General features: G+C 42.6%; 1 protein-coding gene across 1 annotated transcript in view; it reads right to left on the bottom strand.

Moving 5' to 3' along the window:
- NID1 (nidogen 1) overlaps positions 1-7963 on the bottom strand; it is a 49808-nt gene extending 41845 nt beyond the window's left edge. Inside the window, exon 1 of the mRNA XM_009811168.2 lies at positions 7760-7963. Coding sequence (XP_009809470.2) covers positions 7760-7963 — 204 coding nt within the window. The remainder of the gene's footprint in view (positions 1-7759) is intronic.
- Positions 7964-13950: the final 5987 nt, after the last annotated feature.

The following is a 13950-nucleotide window of genomic DNA, read 5'->3' as shown; positions in this document are numbered from 1 at the left end:
TGTTACTCTCCTGAAGAGCAATTTTACAACAGCATGACTGCGGTTGGTGAGGATGAAGCCAGTATTTGCAACACTTGCTTTTCTAGTTAACCAGTAAGCTAGATTCTTACCTGGTGTAAAGCAGAGCGGACTACAGAGAAGCTTTATCAAAGTCATAGCATACGCCCGGGAATCTGGACTTCCACCATGAAGGCAGAAGAGGATGCTTGATCTGGACAGTTTAGAAAGCTGCCCATTCCCAAGAAAGTCTGATGTTGATGAAAAAAAAAAAAAAAAGCAGAGGAAAGGAGAAACTGACCAGTGTGTAAGTCATGACACAACAGGCTATGTCATTCCCATGAAAACCTGGTTAGGGAGTCAGGACACAAGTGGGTCAGTTGAGCTTTCCTTGCTACTACAGCACTGCCTCAGAAGCTGATAGAACTTCTGAGCAAAAAACTAATCTACACATAGACGCCCACCCAAAAAACTGCTCCATGCTTAAATATTGTAATAGCTTGGGTGAAAGTCTTCTGGGAAAATGTACAGATTTCTCTTTGCCTGGCCAGGACTGCTCTAATTTTCACTTCATTTCACTACAACCATCCTCCTAGGAATTTCTCTGCTAGTGTGCAAGGTTGACTGCAACAAGCTGCTGCTCACTCTTAAGATACACTGTAAGCACAGCTCATATACCAGAGGCTATAGAGGCTAAGAGATAGAAATTCTACAGCAGATACAGGCCACCCTGTAAATACCCTTAAAGCTGAGAGCCCTGACACAGTCCTATGGAAAACTGGCTCGATTACTTGAAAGAAAAAAAAGTATTAACATATATAAGTAATACTCTTGGTCTGAAAATGAATACCTACCAGCTCAGCGAGATTTAACTGGTCAGTGAGATGATGACTCACAGTCAACCACCTCTGACTAAAAAATGAAATAAATACATACCTACATGCAGGTAGATGCTAAGGCACATCCAAGTGTGACAGCCAAACTCCCTTGGCAAACCAGAGCTGACTCTCACACACACAGAAGCAGCAAGAAAGACTACAAGTGTCAGACCTTGAGGTGGTGCGTAAACTGCTCACATGCAGCTTTTTGTCCCAGGCCCGTCTTCCAGATGTGTATGGCACTGTATGAATCACATACAAATGTATCTCCAAGTGTTTGACTACCTATAACAGGACACATTTGACTACCTGCAGGCAGCCAGGCACTCAGCACTCTAGAGCTGCTGCCACACACGCGGATGACTCAGAAAGGGACAGAGGTCCCAGAACTGGCACCACAAGCTATGAAACTAAAACTACAATCTCTCACAGATTTATCTCACTCACAGGGATTCTTGCAAGTCCAAGAAGAACAAACTACTGCTGGATCTTTTCACACGGTCAAGATGTTCACAACATTATGCAATCTTTATGAATGCTTGGAAGAGGGTCAGGATGGCCACTGTGACACAGACCGCAAGGCCATCTAGCCTAGTTGCCTGTCCCCAACCATACCTGGTAGCTTATGGATTCAGCAGAACAAGAGAAGGACATGCAGGTACTCCTCCAACCAGTCTCCAACCATGCTCAGCTCAAGGTGTTCCCTGTGGTTTGACTGTTTATTCGTCCTCAGTGGATTTCCTCATGTATTTGTTAAGTCTTCCCTTCAACACACACAAACTTTATGCATCCACAAAATCCCTTAAAAAGAGATCCACAGATCTGTGACTCATACCCTGAGGTCTCTCCTACTTTTGTTTGTTTTGTCTGGCTCCCAGCTTCATGTGATGGCCCCTAGCTTTTATATTGGGACATACCATCAAATCCTGCCCTGTCTCTCCCCCTATGTGACTTCTTCTCCAGAATGAAGACCCCCAGCCTATTCACGCACTCCCTGTATAAGAGCTTTTCCCTGTCTCTGATCATTCTCACTGTCTCCAAATTTTTCCTCCCCTTTTCTACTATATACATTTGGAAACATGGAGGCCAATACTACATACATTCTTCAAGACACAGAGAAATTGTGGGCTGTGCAAGCCTGTCAGGGATGTTGGCTACATATGTCTTGGCAACATCCTTTAAAATCTGGACCACGATTACTACCGCTACATATAGCGAATCAGAAAAAGTATAGTATGGGAACTCGTACTACAAATCACCCCTTCATATATGGCACACATGTATACCTTCAACCCTCCTTTAGCTACCCAGGGTATCAGAGCATGCCTACTGCCACAGGCTAGTTGTCAATCAGCTTGGTATGTAATGGTTATCACAAGCCATTAGCTAAACTTAGCAAATAGTTCACACGGTGTATCAGAATTTACTTGTAAAACGGCTTGATGAATGCCGACTGTAGTGTCTGCAGATGTGTAATTTCATTAGCTGCTACAGTGAAAAATATTAAAAATGTTAAGATTGTGTAAAAAATGGGAAGTTGCCTTTATGCATGAACAATATCTCTAAGATATATAAGCAGTATATACTCTGCACAAGCACGATGGGAATGCAGGTCATGTTAGAAAGGGGGAAGAGAAACTGAATATTGTGATCATTTTCCCTCTCATCACTTGTGACTTGACAGGGGCCGCAGATCCTAAGGTGAACTATGAATTTTAGTAATACAGAACTAAAAAGACAGCATGGGTTACCCCAGTCTAGACCCTGCAATTGCAAGCAGCCATGCAACACAGCTCTAGTCCAGAAAGGTTCCCAGAACATCTATTACATCTGTACACTAGAAACTGCCTCATATCCCTGTAAAGCAAAGCTAAAACTTACCCTAAAAGTTAAAAGCCACCAATTATACTATACCACTGGAAGACAGTAGGAAAGACAGTGGGCATTAAGACATTTTAGCAAGGAGATGCACTCCACCTTTAAAGTAATAGAGTAAATTAAAAGTTTTTCCCTTCCTTCTCCTTGCTTACACTTTTTGTACACAAGCACCCCTACTCCCACTCTAAATATTCTTGTAAGAGATGACTGGTGTTTGAAGTATTTTAAACAAATTCCATGCTCTTCATCAGATTTGGTGTGTGCAGACTTTGCAGCTTCACAGTCCCCCATTTATGGCAGAGATTAAAATAACATTAAGAGAAAATACAGTCAGGACTAGTTAATACCACAGAACAAAGTAGAGACTAGAAGAAATGACCTAACATTTGGCCTTCCTTTTGTCACCTACTAGTGGCATGCTTCTGATGATTCTTTTCCTATCTTGCTAAAAACTTAAATGCAACAAGTAATTTTATTAAGGAGATGCAAAAATGCCAACCTCATTTTCATTTTTTTGTAGTTTATAAATAAGACAGTTCAGTTTCAAATGTTAAGGGAATGCTTAGTTGCAAGTACTCCATCACCCAGAAAACATTTGCAAGCCATTAAATGCAAATGAACACACAAACTGCTCACTTTGTGAAGAGATTTTTAGTGCAGAGAAAGAACATTCATCATTACCCAAAAAATGGTTTTAGTTTTCAGCTTTAACAATACATTTATATTGACAAAGATGGTGAATAGTATGATTTATCTTTACCCTGGTCCTTTTAAGGTCACACAGATAGGTTAAAGTGTGAACTCCAAAATAAAGAGAAGTAATTCAGGGTAAGTACTGGGTTTCATTAAAGTACCATTCCTGTCAAAAGGGAAAGGGGAAAAAAAAAAGGCCTCAGGTGGGCGTTGTCTAAAGACCAGCTGTACTGTACATCTTTCCTTTTAGGGTATAATACTATTTAACTTGACAGGAACTAACACAGATGTATTTTTAGCATGTTAAACTTCTAGATTACACACATAGTTAACATACATTCGTGGTTTGTCGCAGGACAAGTCACACACACTCTATTAGAGGTCTGTCCTGAAACACCAAGTGAGGAGAAGGAAGTACAAAGTAACAAAGTACTTCTATTGAAAGAAAAAGTGTATCTGTGTGTCTATAACAAAAATTAAAGTTTCAAACAGATGAGGTATTTTTCCCTCAATTCCCCTAGGCATTTTGACGACTTCAATATTTCTGAGTAAGAGAGTTTAGAAAAATTGAATTTATTTGAATAATGAAGTGCCAGTTGACTTAAAGCAACAAATTTTTCTAATATAAACATGACCAACTATTAATTTAGGAAGTTAATAAAAGTAACAATTAACAAATTGATCCAAGCTTGTCTTTAAGGACTCTGATTCTTCCCTAAAAGGTAGTAATCCCTAATCCTTTAGCTTTTCCACAAGACTGGGCCCTAGTGTAAACTGAAAAAGCCTTAATAAAAGCGTGCTATTAAAAGAAATAGACCAGTATGGGTTAGTGATAGGATTCAATGTTAAAAACTTTGCATAGGAAAACACCATATTGAAGATTACAGTATGTGAAAGTCTGTTTCCACTTATAGTAAATAAAAGTTCTCTCTTCTGTCCATGAAAAGAAAAAGTTTTGTTGCCAGGGATTTTATGACAAGTTGATACTAAACAAGCGTTACTCAGAATGCCTTGCCTTTTTATTCATGTGTAGAGCTAACTCAAACAACTCAGCTTCTCAACCATTGGGAAAAATAAGAGAACCCACATAAATTTTGAACTCATTGAAGGCAAAACTTGCAAAAATCAAGTAGTCAAAAACTAAGATAAGGTTATCACATTATCCTGATGAACCATACAGAAAGACATATTTCATCACAATAACTCAAAAATCTCATCCAGGAATTCCTTTAAGTATTATGACGTATTTCTACCGATACCACGTGTTAATTGTATCAGCTTGATAATATTTACTATCAACTAGCAATACTTTGGTAAATTCTGCTTAATGAATAACATCATAGAGCTTAATAAGTACTCACTGCCAATATACAATAATACTGTGTATTGTGAAGGTGCATTTAAGACTGCTCGGTACCTTTCCATAACAAGTATACTTCTCCTTTCCCTACTCCCATACAGCTTGTACTGTGCTTCTGTTTTGCAGTACTTGTGACAGATTAAATGCAAGTTAAAAGCCCTGCATATTGTGTAGATTGATACTGACATACCATTCATTATCAGACTTCGCCTATATCAAAATCGCACATCCTCAGTACTGAGTAATCATGCTGAAAGAGCCCTAAAAGTTATTCTGGAATAGCCTCACAGGATCACAGAATGATAGGGGTTAGAAGGGACATCTGGAGATCATCTAGTCCAACCCTCCTGCCAGAGCAGGTTCACCTACAGCAGATTGCACAGGAATGTGTCCAGGTGAGTTTTGAGTATCTCCACAGAAGGAGACTCCACAACCTCTCTGGGCAGCTTGTTCCAGTGCTCTGTCACCCTCAAAGTAAAGAAGTTCCTCCTCATGTTTAGATGGAACTTCCTATGACCAAGTTTGTGCCCATTACCTCTCATCCTGTCACTGGGCACCACTGAAAAAAGACTGGTCCCATCCTCCTGGTACCCACTCCTGAAGCATTTATGAGCATTAATAAGATCCCCCCTCAGTCTTCTCTTCTCCAGACTAAAAAGACCCAAGTCCCTCAGCCTTTCCTCACAAGAAAGATGTTCCAGTCCCCTAATCATCTTCTTGTACCCTCTCCAGCAGCTCCCTGTCCTTGAACTGGGGAGCCCAGAACTGGACACAGTACTCCAGATGTCGCCTCACCAGGGCAGAGTAGAGGGGGAAGATAACCTCCCTCGACCTGCTTGCCACACTCTTCTTGATGCACCCCAGGATGCCATTGGCCTTCTTGGCCACAAGGGCACGTTGCTGCCTCATGGTCATCCTGTTGTCCACCAGGACTCCCAGGTCCCTCTCCACAGAGCTGCTTTCCAGCAGGTCAGCCCCTAACCTGTACTGATGCATGGGGTTATTCCTCCCCAGGTGCAGTACACTACACTTGCCTTTGTTGAATTTCATAAGGTTCCTCTCTGCCCAACTCTCCAGCCTGTCCAGGTCACGCCGAATGGCAGCACAGCCTTCCAGTGTGTCCGCCACTGCTCCCAGTTTTGTGTCCTCAGCAAACTTGCTGAGGGCACACTCTATCCCTTCATCCAGGTCATTGATGAATATATTGAACAGAACTGGACCCAGTACTGACCCCCGGGGAACACCAGTTGTTACAGACCTCCAGTTACACCCTGTGCCACTAATCACAACCCTCTATACAGGTATTCTTTCAGACAAAAACTAACTAGAACCATTCCTGTTTTATGGCATGGGCAAGTAACAAGATCATTAAACTAAAAAAACCTAGTGTTATTAACCAATTTACTGCTCTTTGAAAATTCTGTCCCTTTCCGTCACTTACCTGACATGTTACTTGTTATCTTTGCTTCTCAGTGACTCTATACACAGCCTGCTATCTTTCAAGAATATGTCTGTGCTTCAAAAAGTGTATTTTTCACTTGGGTTGGCGCATCAGTGTCCAGACTTAGAGTATGGAAGACAAGACAATGAACTAAGGGTCAAACTGAAGTCTGAACTCCACTTAATACTTGTGAATTACTTCGTCTTTACTGCCAGCCTCAGTTAACAACACCCATTTTCCACACAAGCATAACTTGAATGCCTCAAAATTTTGGATTTCAGATGTGATTTCAGGATTTATCTAGGTAGGGGCAGTGTGGACAATGAAAAAGAGCACAACTTAAATGGCAGCACTAACATAATTCAGTGTAATGCAAGCAAGTTAAATCTTCAGTGAATACCCATAAAACGGACTCAAGTACATGGGAACTACATCAAATTTTGAATGACTGCAGCCACATGGAGGTCTAGTTTCCCAAGTGTATCCATGTAGATTAGTCCTCCAAGTTGCATCTTAGACCCATGGTGCTAAAGAACGTTGGTTTATCTGGACAGGGAAGTGGGTTTTAACTTGATAAGATCAACACACTAAACACACTGGGCCTTCCCTACTAAGACCTTTCTAAATATGCTAGTTAGCCTCTTCAACTGCCAGCTTAGATCAGGCTTCAGGGGAAAAGAAGCAGTGATAGAACAGACAGTACTCTTGCAGCGTTTTGAAGACATGCTGCCATTTTTAACATTTTTTCTGGCTCCTTTTGAGCAGCTCTCATCCAGACAATCTGTTTTCAATCCCACCTTCCTATACCAAACGTCCTCTACTAGCTATAAACATGCACACACAACTCTGGGATGCAGATTCTGCTATGAGGCACGCACACATGGCTGAGGTCTGCCCGCAGCCCAAAGCCTGCAATTGCTCTGGATGCGTATTTCCCCTACCCAAGAGACCCTTGAGCAATGAACATCTGAGAATGCCCAAGACATTAAGGGGCAGAACAGCACTCTAAGAGGTGCAAGTCTTGGACACGTCAGGCTGCTGGCTAGACAGTCATAGTTTCAGTTTTGTGACTTTGGCATGCTGAAGCACACAAAACATAGCCCACGACAAGGATGTTTCTTAGTTAGACACACACCCCACACAGGAGCACAGAAAATGCCTGGGGATGGTGTTCACTCTGAATAACCGATTACATTCTCTTTACCCTCCTAGTGTCTGTTGCATTGCCTCCACAGACCGCGTGCATTGTGAAGAGTCAGCAACAGCCACAACGTGAGAAGGGAATTAACGCGGCCCGATACCTGACTGAACACAACTGGAACAATTAAGCTCTTCAGACCGACCTTGACCTCACACAACCGACGAGAAACCCAACCAGCACCACCACGCACCAACCCAAAGCCAGGCAGCAGCCCGCCAAGAGGCGACAAGCCCCCCGGTGAGTCCCCAAGAGCCCTTCCGACCCTCCGGCAGCCGGAGCGGGGCCCCGCGCCCTCCCGGCCCCGCACTCACGTAGAGAGAGCGGACGGCGGCGCCGTAGAAGCGCAGCGCCGTGCTCAGCTCCAGCGCCGCCGAGCGCGCATCGTCCCCGGGCTCCAGCGCGGCGTCGCCGCGCTCCTCGCCGTGCGGCAGCAGCGACAGCCGCTCAGCGGGCAGCGCCAAGGGCAGCGCTAGGGCCAGCAGCGCCCAACAGGGGCACCTCTGCGCGGCGGACATCCCGGCGGCTCCCGGCGCGGTGGCGCCGTCCCGCCGCTATAAGCGCGGGCAGCGGGGGCGGCCGGGCCGGGCCGGGCCGGGCCGGGCCGGCGGGCGGGGGCGCGGCGCCACCGCCAATGGCTGCGCGGGGGGCGAGGGGGCGGGCGGGACCCACCGCCCCCTGCGGCGCCCCGACAGGGCTCCGCCCGCCGCCGGGACCCCCTGGGGCCCGCTCCCACAGCCCGGAGCGGGGGGGCAGGGCGAGGGGACTGGCTCCCGGCTCGGGGCTTCGCCCGCCGCCTCTGGGCCTGCGAGAGGAAAGCGGCGTCAGCTCCGGGCACGGGGGGACGGTCTCTGGGGAGCGCTCTGCCGGCGCTGGGCCGGTGAGACGCAACCGCTGTCGGGATCAGAGCGTGTCGCTTGTGGGGCGAGGAACTCGGTAAGCGAAATCGGTGGGGGGTGGTAGGCATCCGGCAGATGCTTTCAAAGCTACGGCTCTCCCCCAGGACCGGCGGGGTTTCTGCCTTAGTTTGGGAAATGGGAACTCAAAGTTATTCCAGCAGCTGCGGCATCTTCCATCGGTGTGCCAACGGCTAACGCACTGAAACAAAGGGCCAAGACCAGCGTGAAACACAAATACGAATGCCTACGCTGTCTTCTGAAATCATTTTGGTGCTTATTATCGGGGGGAAATGAAGAAATACCCCGGAATGTATTTCATAAATTAACACCATCAATGTCAGAGCTGCATTGGATTGTAAAATAAAACTAAAAAAAAAGAAATCTGTAAATGAAAACTCACTGATGATATGAGATACATAGAAAAGAAATATGGGATATCTAAATATATTCTTTCTGACTATGCCTTCTTGTTTCATAGCCTAGTCCTGCTCCCAAGAAACACTGAGAAGCAACTGAAGAACGGATATATTTTATATATTTGTCCTAAAGCTTCCAAGTGAAGACAGCAGTGTTTAAGGATTAAATCTTGTCCAGTAAAGCGTGTGCCGTGATAATTCCACAGAATGTTTATAGCAGAAAATCAGCTGAGGGAAGGCAGCTGAAACACTACCCTCATGCTTTTTACATGGCTTTCTACTTTTCTTTAAACACCTGCTCATTTTTTTGGTAAGAAAATATAATTTGGCATTTGGTGAATTGCAAGAGCACAAGACATTCCAGGGTAGAGCTATAACCATGCCTACCTAAAAGAGAGAAGCACATCTGTATATCTAATCACCATTATTATCACTACCAACTATTAACAACTGACTTCTATATTTCAGTGAAAACAGCCACTGAGACAAGTAGGGCAGTGGTCTGTGAGGAAGACAAGTCTTCTCTCCACACAATTCAGTTCTCGCTGTACTTTCACCTCCAACTTCCCTCCGTATTTTCAGAGCCCGTAAGACAGTAACTGGTGGATTCAGGGATATCTGGCTGACCACTGCTACAAAAGTAGTCTCTTGGCTGGATCACCACCATATCTGAGCATAGTCATATCCACGAAGATACCTCAAGATACCCAGCTGAGGTATCTTTTTCTTCATTTGACAAATGGATACTTAAACTACAAGCAGTTAAGTAAACTGTAACTTCTTATCCACATTAAATGTGTACACTGGAATACTACCAACTGCCTTCGCCACAAAACCATCCTCCCATTACAACCTCCCCTCTCCAGCATAAGCCTATTTCCAAACCTGCAGAACCTAAAGGCAAGATGTGCTTGAGCAATGCAGCTCCACAGCAAAGAGAACGCCTAAATTAAACCCCATAACACCTCCAGAACCCCATATACACTTTAACAACATAAAAATGTCATTTCTGTTAGGCTTGAAGTTTTCCATAGCCACATTGTCCCTCAATAGGAAAGTCAACCTCAATGGGAGGAAGATATAAGCACAAGAAGAAAACTCTGAGAGGGTAACATTTTCCTGTCCGATCTACATGATTTCCTAATATTATGTCCAGAATTTGGAGGATGAGGACCACTGGGAAGCCAGAAACTTACTGTAGTAAATTTGAAATTGATTTGAAGGCTGAAGAGTTAAATATCTACATCTGCATGTTTAAAACACAGAGTAATAGTCATGTTATGGTAAATCCTTTGTCCATTAGTCAGTATATTGTGATTGTTTAGTCTATTTTACCTTAAGAGAATTGCAGTGTTTCTGTTGTAGTTGAGTAAGTATACCTTGTATGCAGCTCCCACTGTGAGAAGTAATGAGAATTGTTAGTTCTAAGACTAAAATAATATTTTCAGTTGTCCTTTCTAGCATCTTCAATAATGACCTGAAAAAGGGATGGAAAAGCATGCTTACATACGATGTAATTAATTGGGAGATACTAATTGCTAACACCAACCAGAATGGAGATCGCAAAGACTTGAGTGAGATTTAAGAAGGAAAAAAATGTATTCAGATGCAAGCTGGAATATCACCAGCTAACACACCATTGAGAAAAATCTTCCAGAACATAGCTAGTAAATGCCAAGAAGAACATCACATTTTCAATGGATCATAAATCAGATATGACAGCAGTTTACAAAGCAACAGCATCCCCAGAGCAGCCACTGAGATCCTGTACAACAAATGAGCAGGTTTTATTGTGTTACAAGGACGTAAGTGACATTTTCTAAAGGGATATAATGACACTGCTTTTCCAGAGATTGCTTGTGAGATCAGAGATCTCACAGAAAATTCACCACTGGAGAGAATTCAGAGTGAAACAATAAAAAAGATCAGAGGACCAGAGGGAGTGACGTACAAGGAATTGTTAAAGAACCAAATGTGTACTTGGCTAAATGATAACAGGGAGGAGAGCTGATTAACATCTTCCATCAAAGATATGGAGTGTCTTCAATTCAAATATCTGAAGAGTCCTACCAAACAGACAGAGGAATTATATGGGTGAGTTTGAGGAGTACAGATAACTAGGAGATCAAAATAACTAAAAGAAGCCATAAAACCAAGTATCAGAAAATGCTTCCTTACCAAGGGGTCGGTTTTCAGAAAAATCATAGATTAGGCATAGTGGAAGCAGAATGACAGAAAGCTTTGAGTAGTCCAACAGTAGGTTGGTCAGATTACTAAACAACAGATCTTAAGGAATAATTTGATCATGGGACAAGACAGCCCAACAGATTTTAACCTGAGTTTCTATATTCATACGGTACTAAAATAGCTCACAGGTATACACACACATATATTTCAAAACTCGCACTGCCTACATGTGAGGAGATTTGGAAAAGGGGATTGCAGCTATTGTGAATCTCCTGACCTTCTCAAGCTCCTCCCCAGGTTCTATTAACAGAGAAACGGGAGTTAGTGTCCCCTTTGCTGGCATGACTGGAGGAAGGAAAGTAATGCCCTGGGCCCATCATGATGATCTGCTGCCCAAAAATGACAAAGCATTTTAGTGGATGGATCATCAAAGGACAGAGTAACCATGTGGTAATAAACTGGAGAGAATTGAGCATTTGGGATAATGACAGGAAAGAATAGGACTGAGGTCTGCTGAGAAGGAACATTCTTTAGAGAGACAAGGTCATGGGAATCAGAGGGTCACAAGCAAAGGCAAGTCTTGCAGGAAGATCATGGAGTGAGTGTCATAAATTCAAATTACTCTGTCTTGGAACTTAATGTTCATTGTTCATTAGAGTGGAACATGATGAGATTCCCCCTGTAACTCTACATGAGCCTGTATCACTATGGAGGTCACAAGACTCAGGAACAACTTCAAAAAAAGTGTATTTTGCAGCAGAACTCTCTATAGAAAGAGACTGATTTTGAAGCAATGTTAGATGCTCTTGAGAAGAGGTGCACATGAAGGGCAATATTGTATCTCGTCCACTGCATTAGTGCAGGGTACAAAAGATTGCAGAATCCCTTCTTTTTCTCTCATGCAGAGATCTTACAGGGCAACAAAAGGACAAGCTCCTTGGGAACTCATATCCTGTTCTGGAGAACAGCTGGGCAAGAATGGGGATCTGTTAACACTTGGACAATGACCTGGTCAGCACAGCAGTAATACACTGCTGTGATATAATGGTACATAGCAGTAACAGATTAGTAACTGCCTGGAGCAGCGCAAGAAGCATGGGAGAAACAGTATCTCTCAGGCCCTTCCTAGGTCTGGTGCTAGGAGAGACCATTCACATTTCTAGGGTTACCTTCATCTATTTCTATGTCTCATTATTAGAACTGATAAATATATTAATAAGGGACAGAAAAAAATTATCATGGAGGAAGTTACACAGTGAAGTTTCATCCCAGTTTAACACTTAGGAAAAATGAGATGGAAAATGGAACAGAAAAATATTGGTATCATGGAAACTGGCTAGATAAAAAAAGCAGCCTTACAATTCTCCCATCTGTCATGTAGCCACTTGAAAAATATGAAGCTTTTAATCTTTTTTTGTATTTTATCAAAATAGCCTTGTTATATCCTAATGCTTGTTATCTTTCAAGAATGGAGTGTCTAATCCAGTAAGAACACTAGGACTTCTCTGTAGTAAGAGAGAGTTGTAATAGGGCAAAAAGGTATATAATTAGTCTTCTATTTAAATATTCACTACAGCACTAACTACTACATCTACTCCAAGTCCTTCTGTTTTGTTATTATCTAAAAGTTTTAGCTTTGTGCAACAAAAGACTCCAAACAGACAATAAGAACTGACTTCAGACCTCTAAAAAACACACAGGAGACAGGAAGACAAAATGTATGACCAGTTTCTCATACATGCAAAAAACCAATTACAAAATGAAGGAACATTGTTTTTTAAACAATGGGAATGACATGTGGAAAAGCAATTTGAATCGGACAGGAAGACAGATATGGAAAAGGTATCCTTTACCTCCTATCTATTCTGAGACTAAAGAAATAACTACTCTGACCCACTGATATCTTGCTGTGTCAGACTTCAAAAGAGAGATAATACACACAGGGAAGATACATCTCCTTGTAGTCTGGTGATGAGATGGTATTTAACGCACCTCAAGCTAAATCATCACTTCAGATTGAATGCGCACCCAAATCAAAAGCATTGCTAAATTCTGTATTCTGTTTTACTTGGGATGCAGATTTTGACTGCAATGACTGTGAATTTCAGTTGTACGTGGAACACACAAAAAAGATGTTGCACTGAGTCCCAGCAGCAAAGCTTCTAGACGACAATCAATAAGGTAAGAGAGGCCAAGCATTGGTCTGATGCTAGTGGTGGCTAGAAATTCAGTAACAAATGATTACGAGAGAAGCTCAGCTTCAACTTTTCTACAAACATTCAAAAGGGCTAATAAAGTCTGAAACATTGGCACAGCCTCTCCTGTGACAGCCAAGCTGCTATCTCACATCTGCTCCTTGTGCCTATAGAACACTCAACCTCATGGAGCTTGGCCCTGCCTAGATTCTCTGCCTGCTAGAATAATACAACTTGCAACAATCGTCATTTAGAAAAAGAGTACATGATTTCTCAGATTAGACTACATAATCATGACAATTTAGAAAAGCCACTTAACTCATTTTCTCCCATCATAATTGGATGATCTCTTTTACAAGGAAAAAGACTTATTTCTGAAACTGATTTTCTAAAGTGGAATCCATTGCCTAAGCTAGTGAAATTTACCCAGGAGAATATGTCATTACCTTGAGCAGCTGTGAGTAGAACAGAGAAACCGATTTTCCTTCAGGGTAGATGATACTGTGGTGCAGCAAAGGCCAACAATTTAAATTACTAGTTTTTACAACAGGACTGGATAAGGGAAGAAATTTTTAATAAAGATAATATCTATTCTTATTAAAAGTATGGTCCCAAAACTAGATTGTGGTTCATCTTTACGTGTAGAAATAGTTGCGAAAGCCCTGCATACGACGAGAACAAAGTTCACTATATAAGTCCATGCTTGGCCAGATTGAACACTAGGTATTAATATTTCCTTTAATGAGGTTGCTTGTAAACATTTTCTCTGTAGGACAAGGTCTACTAAGAAAGAAAATTCCTCCATCCA

The sequence above is a fragment of the Gavia stellata genome, chromosome 2 (assembly GCF_030936135.1).
Source record: "Gavia stellata isolate bGavSte3 chromosome 2, bGavSte3.hap2, whole genome shotgun sequence".
Taxonomy (NCBI): Eukaryota; Metazoa; Chordata; class Aves; order Gaviiformes; family Gaviidae; genus Gavia; species Gavia stellata.
The sequence above is the reverse complement of the archived record's forward strand: the minus strand, read 5'-3'. Positions and strand labels throughout refer to the sequence as shown.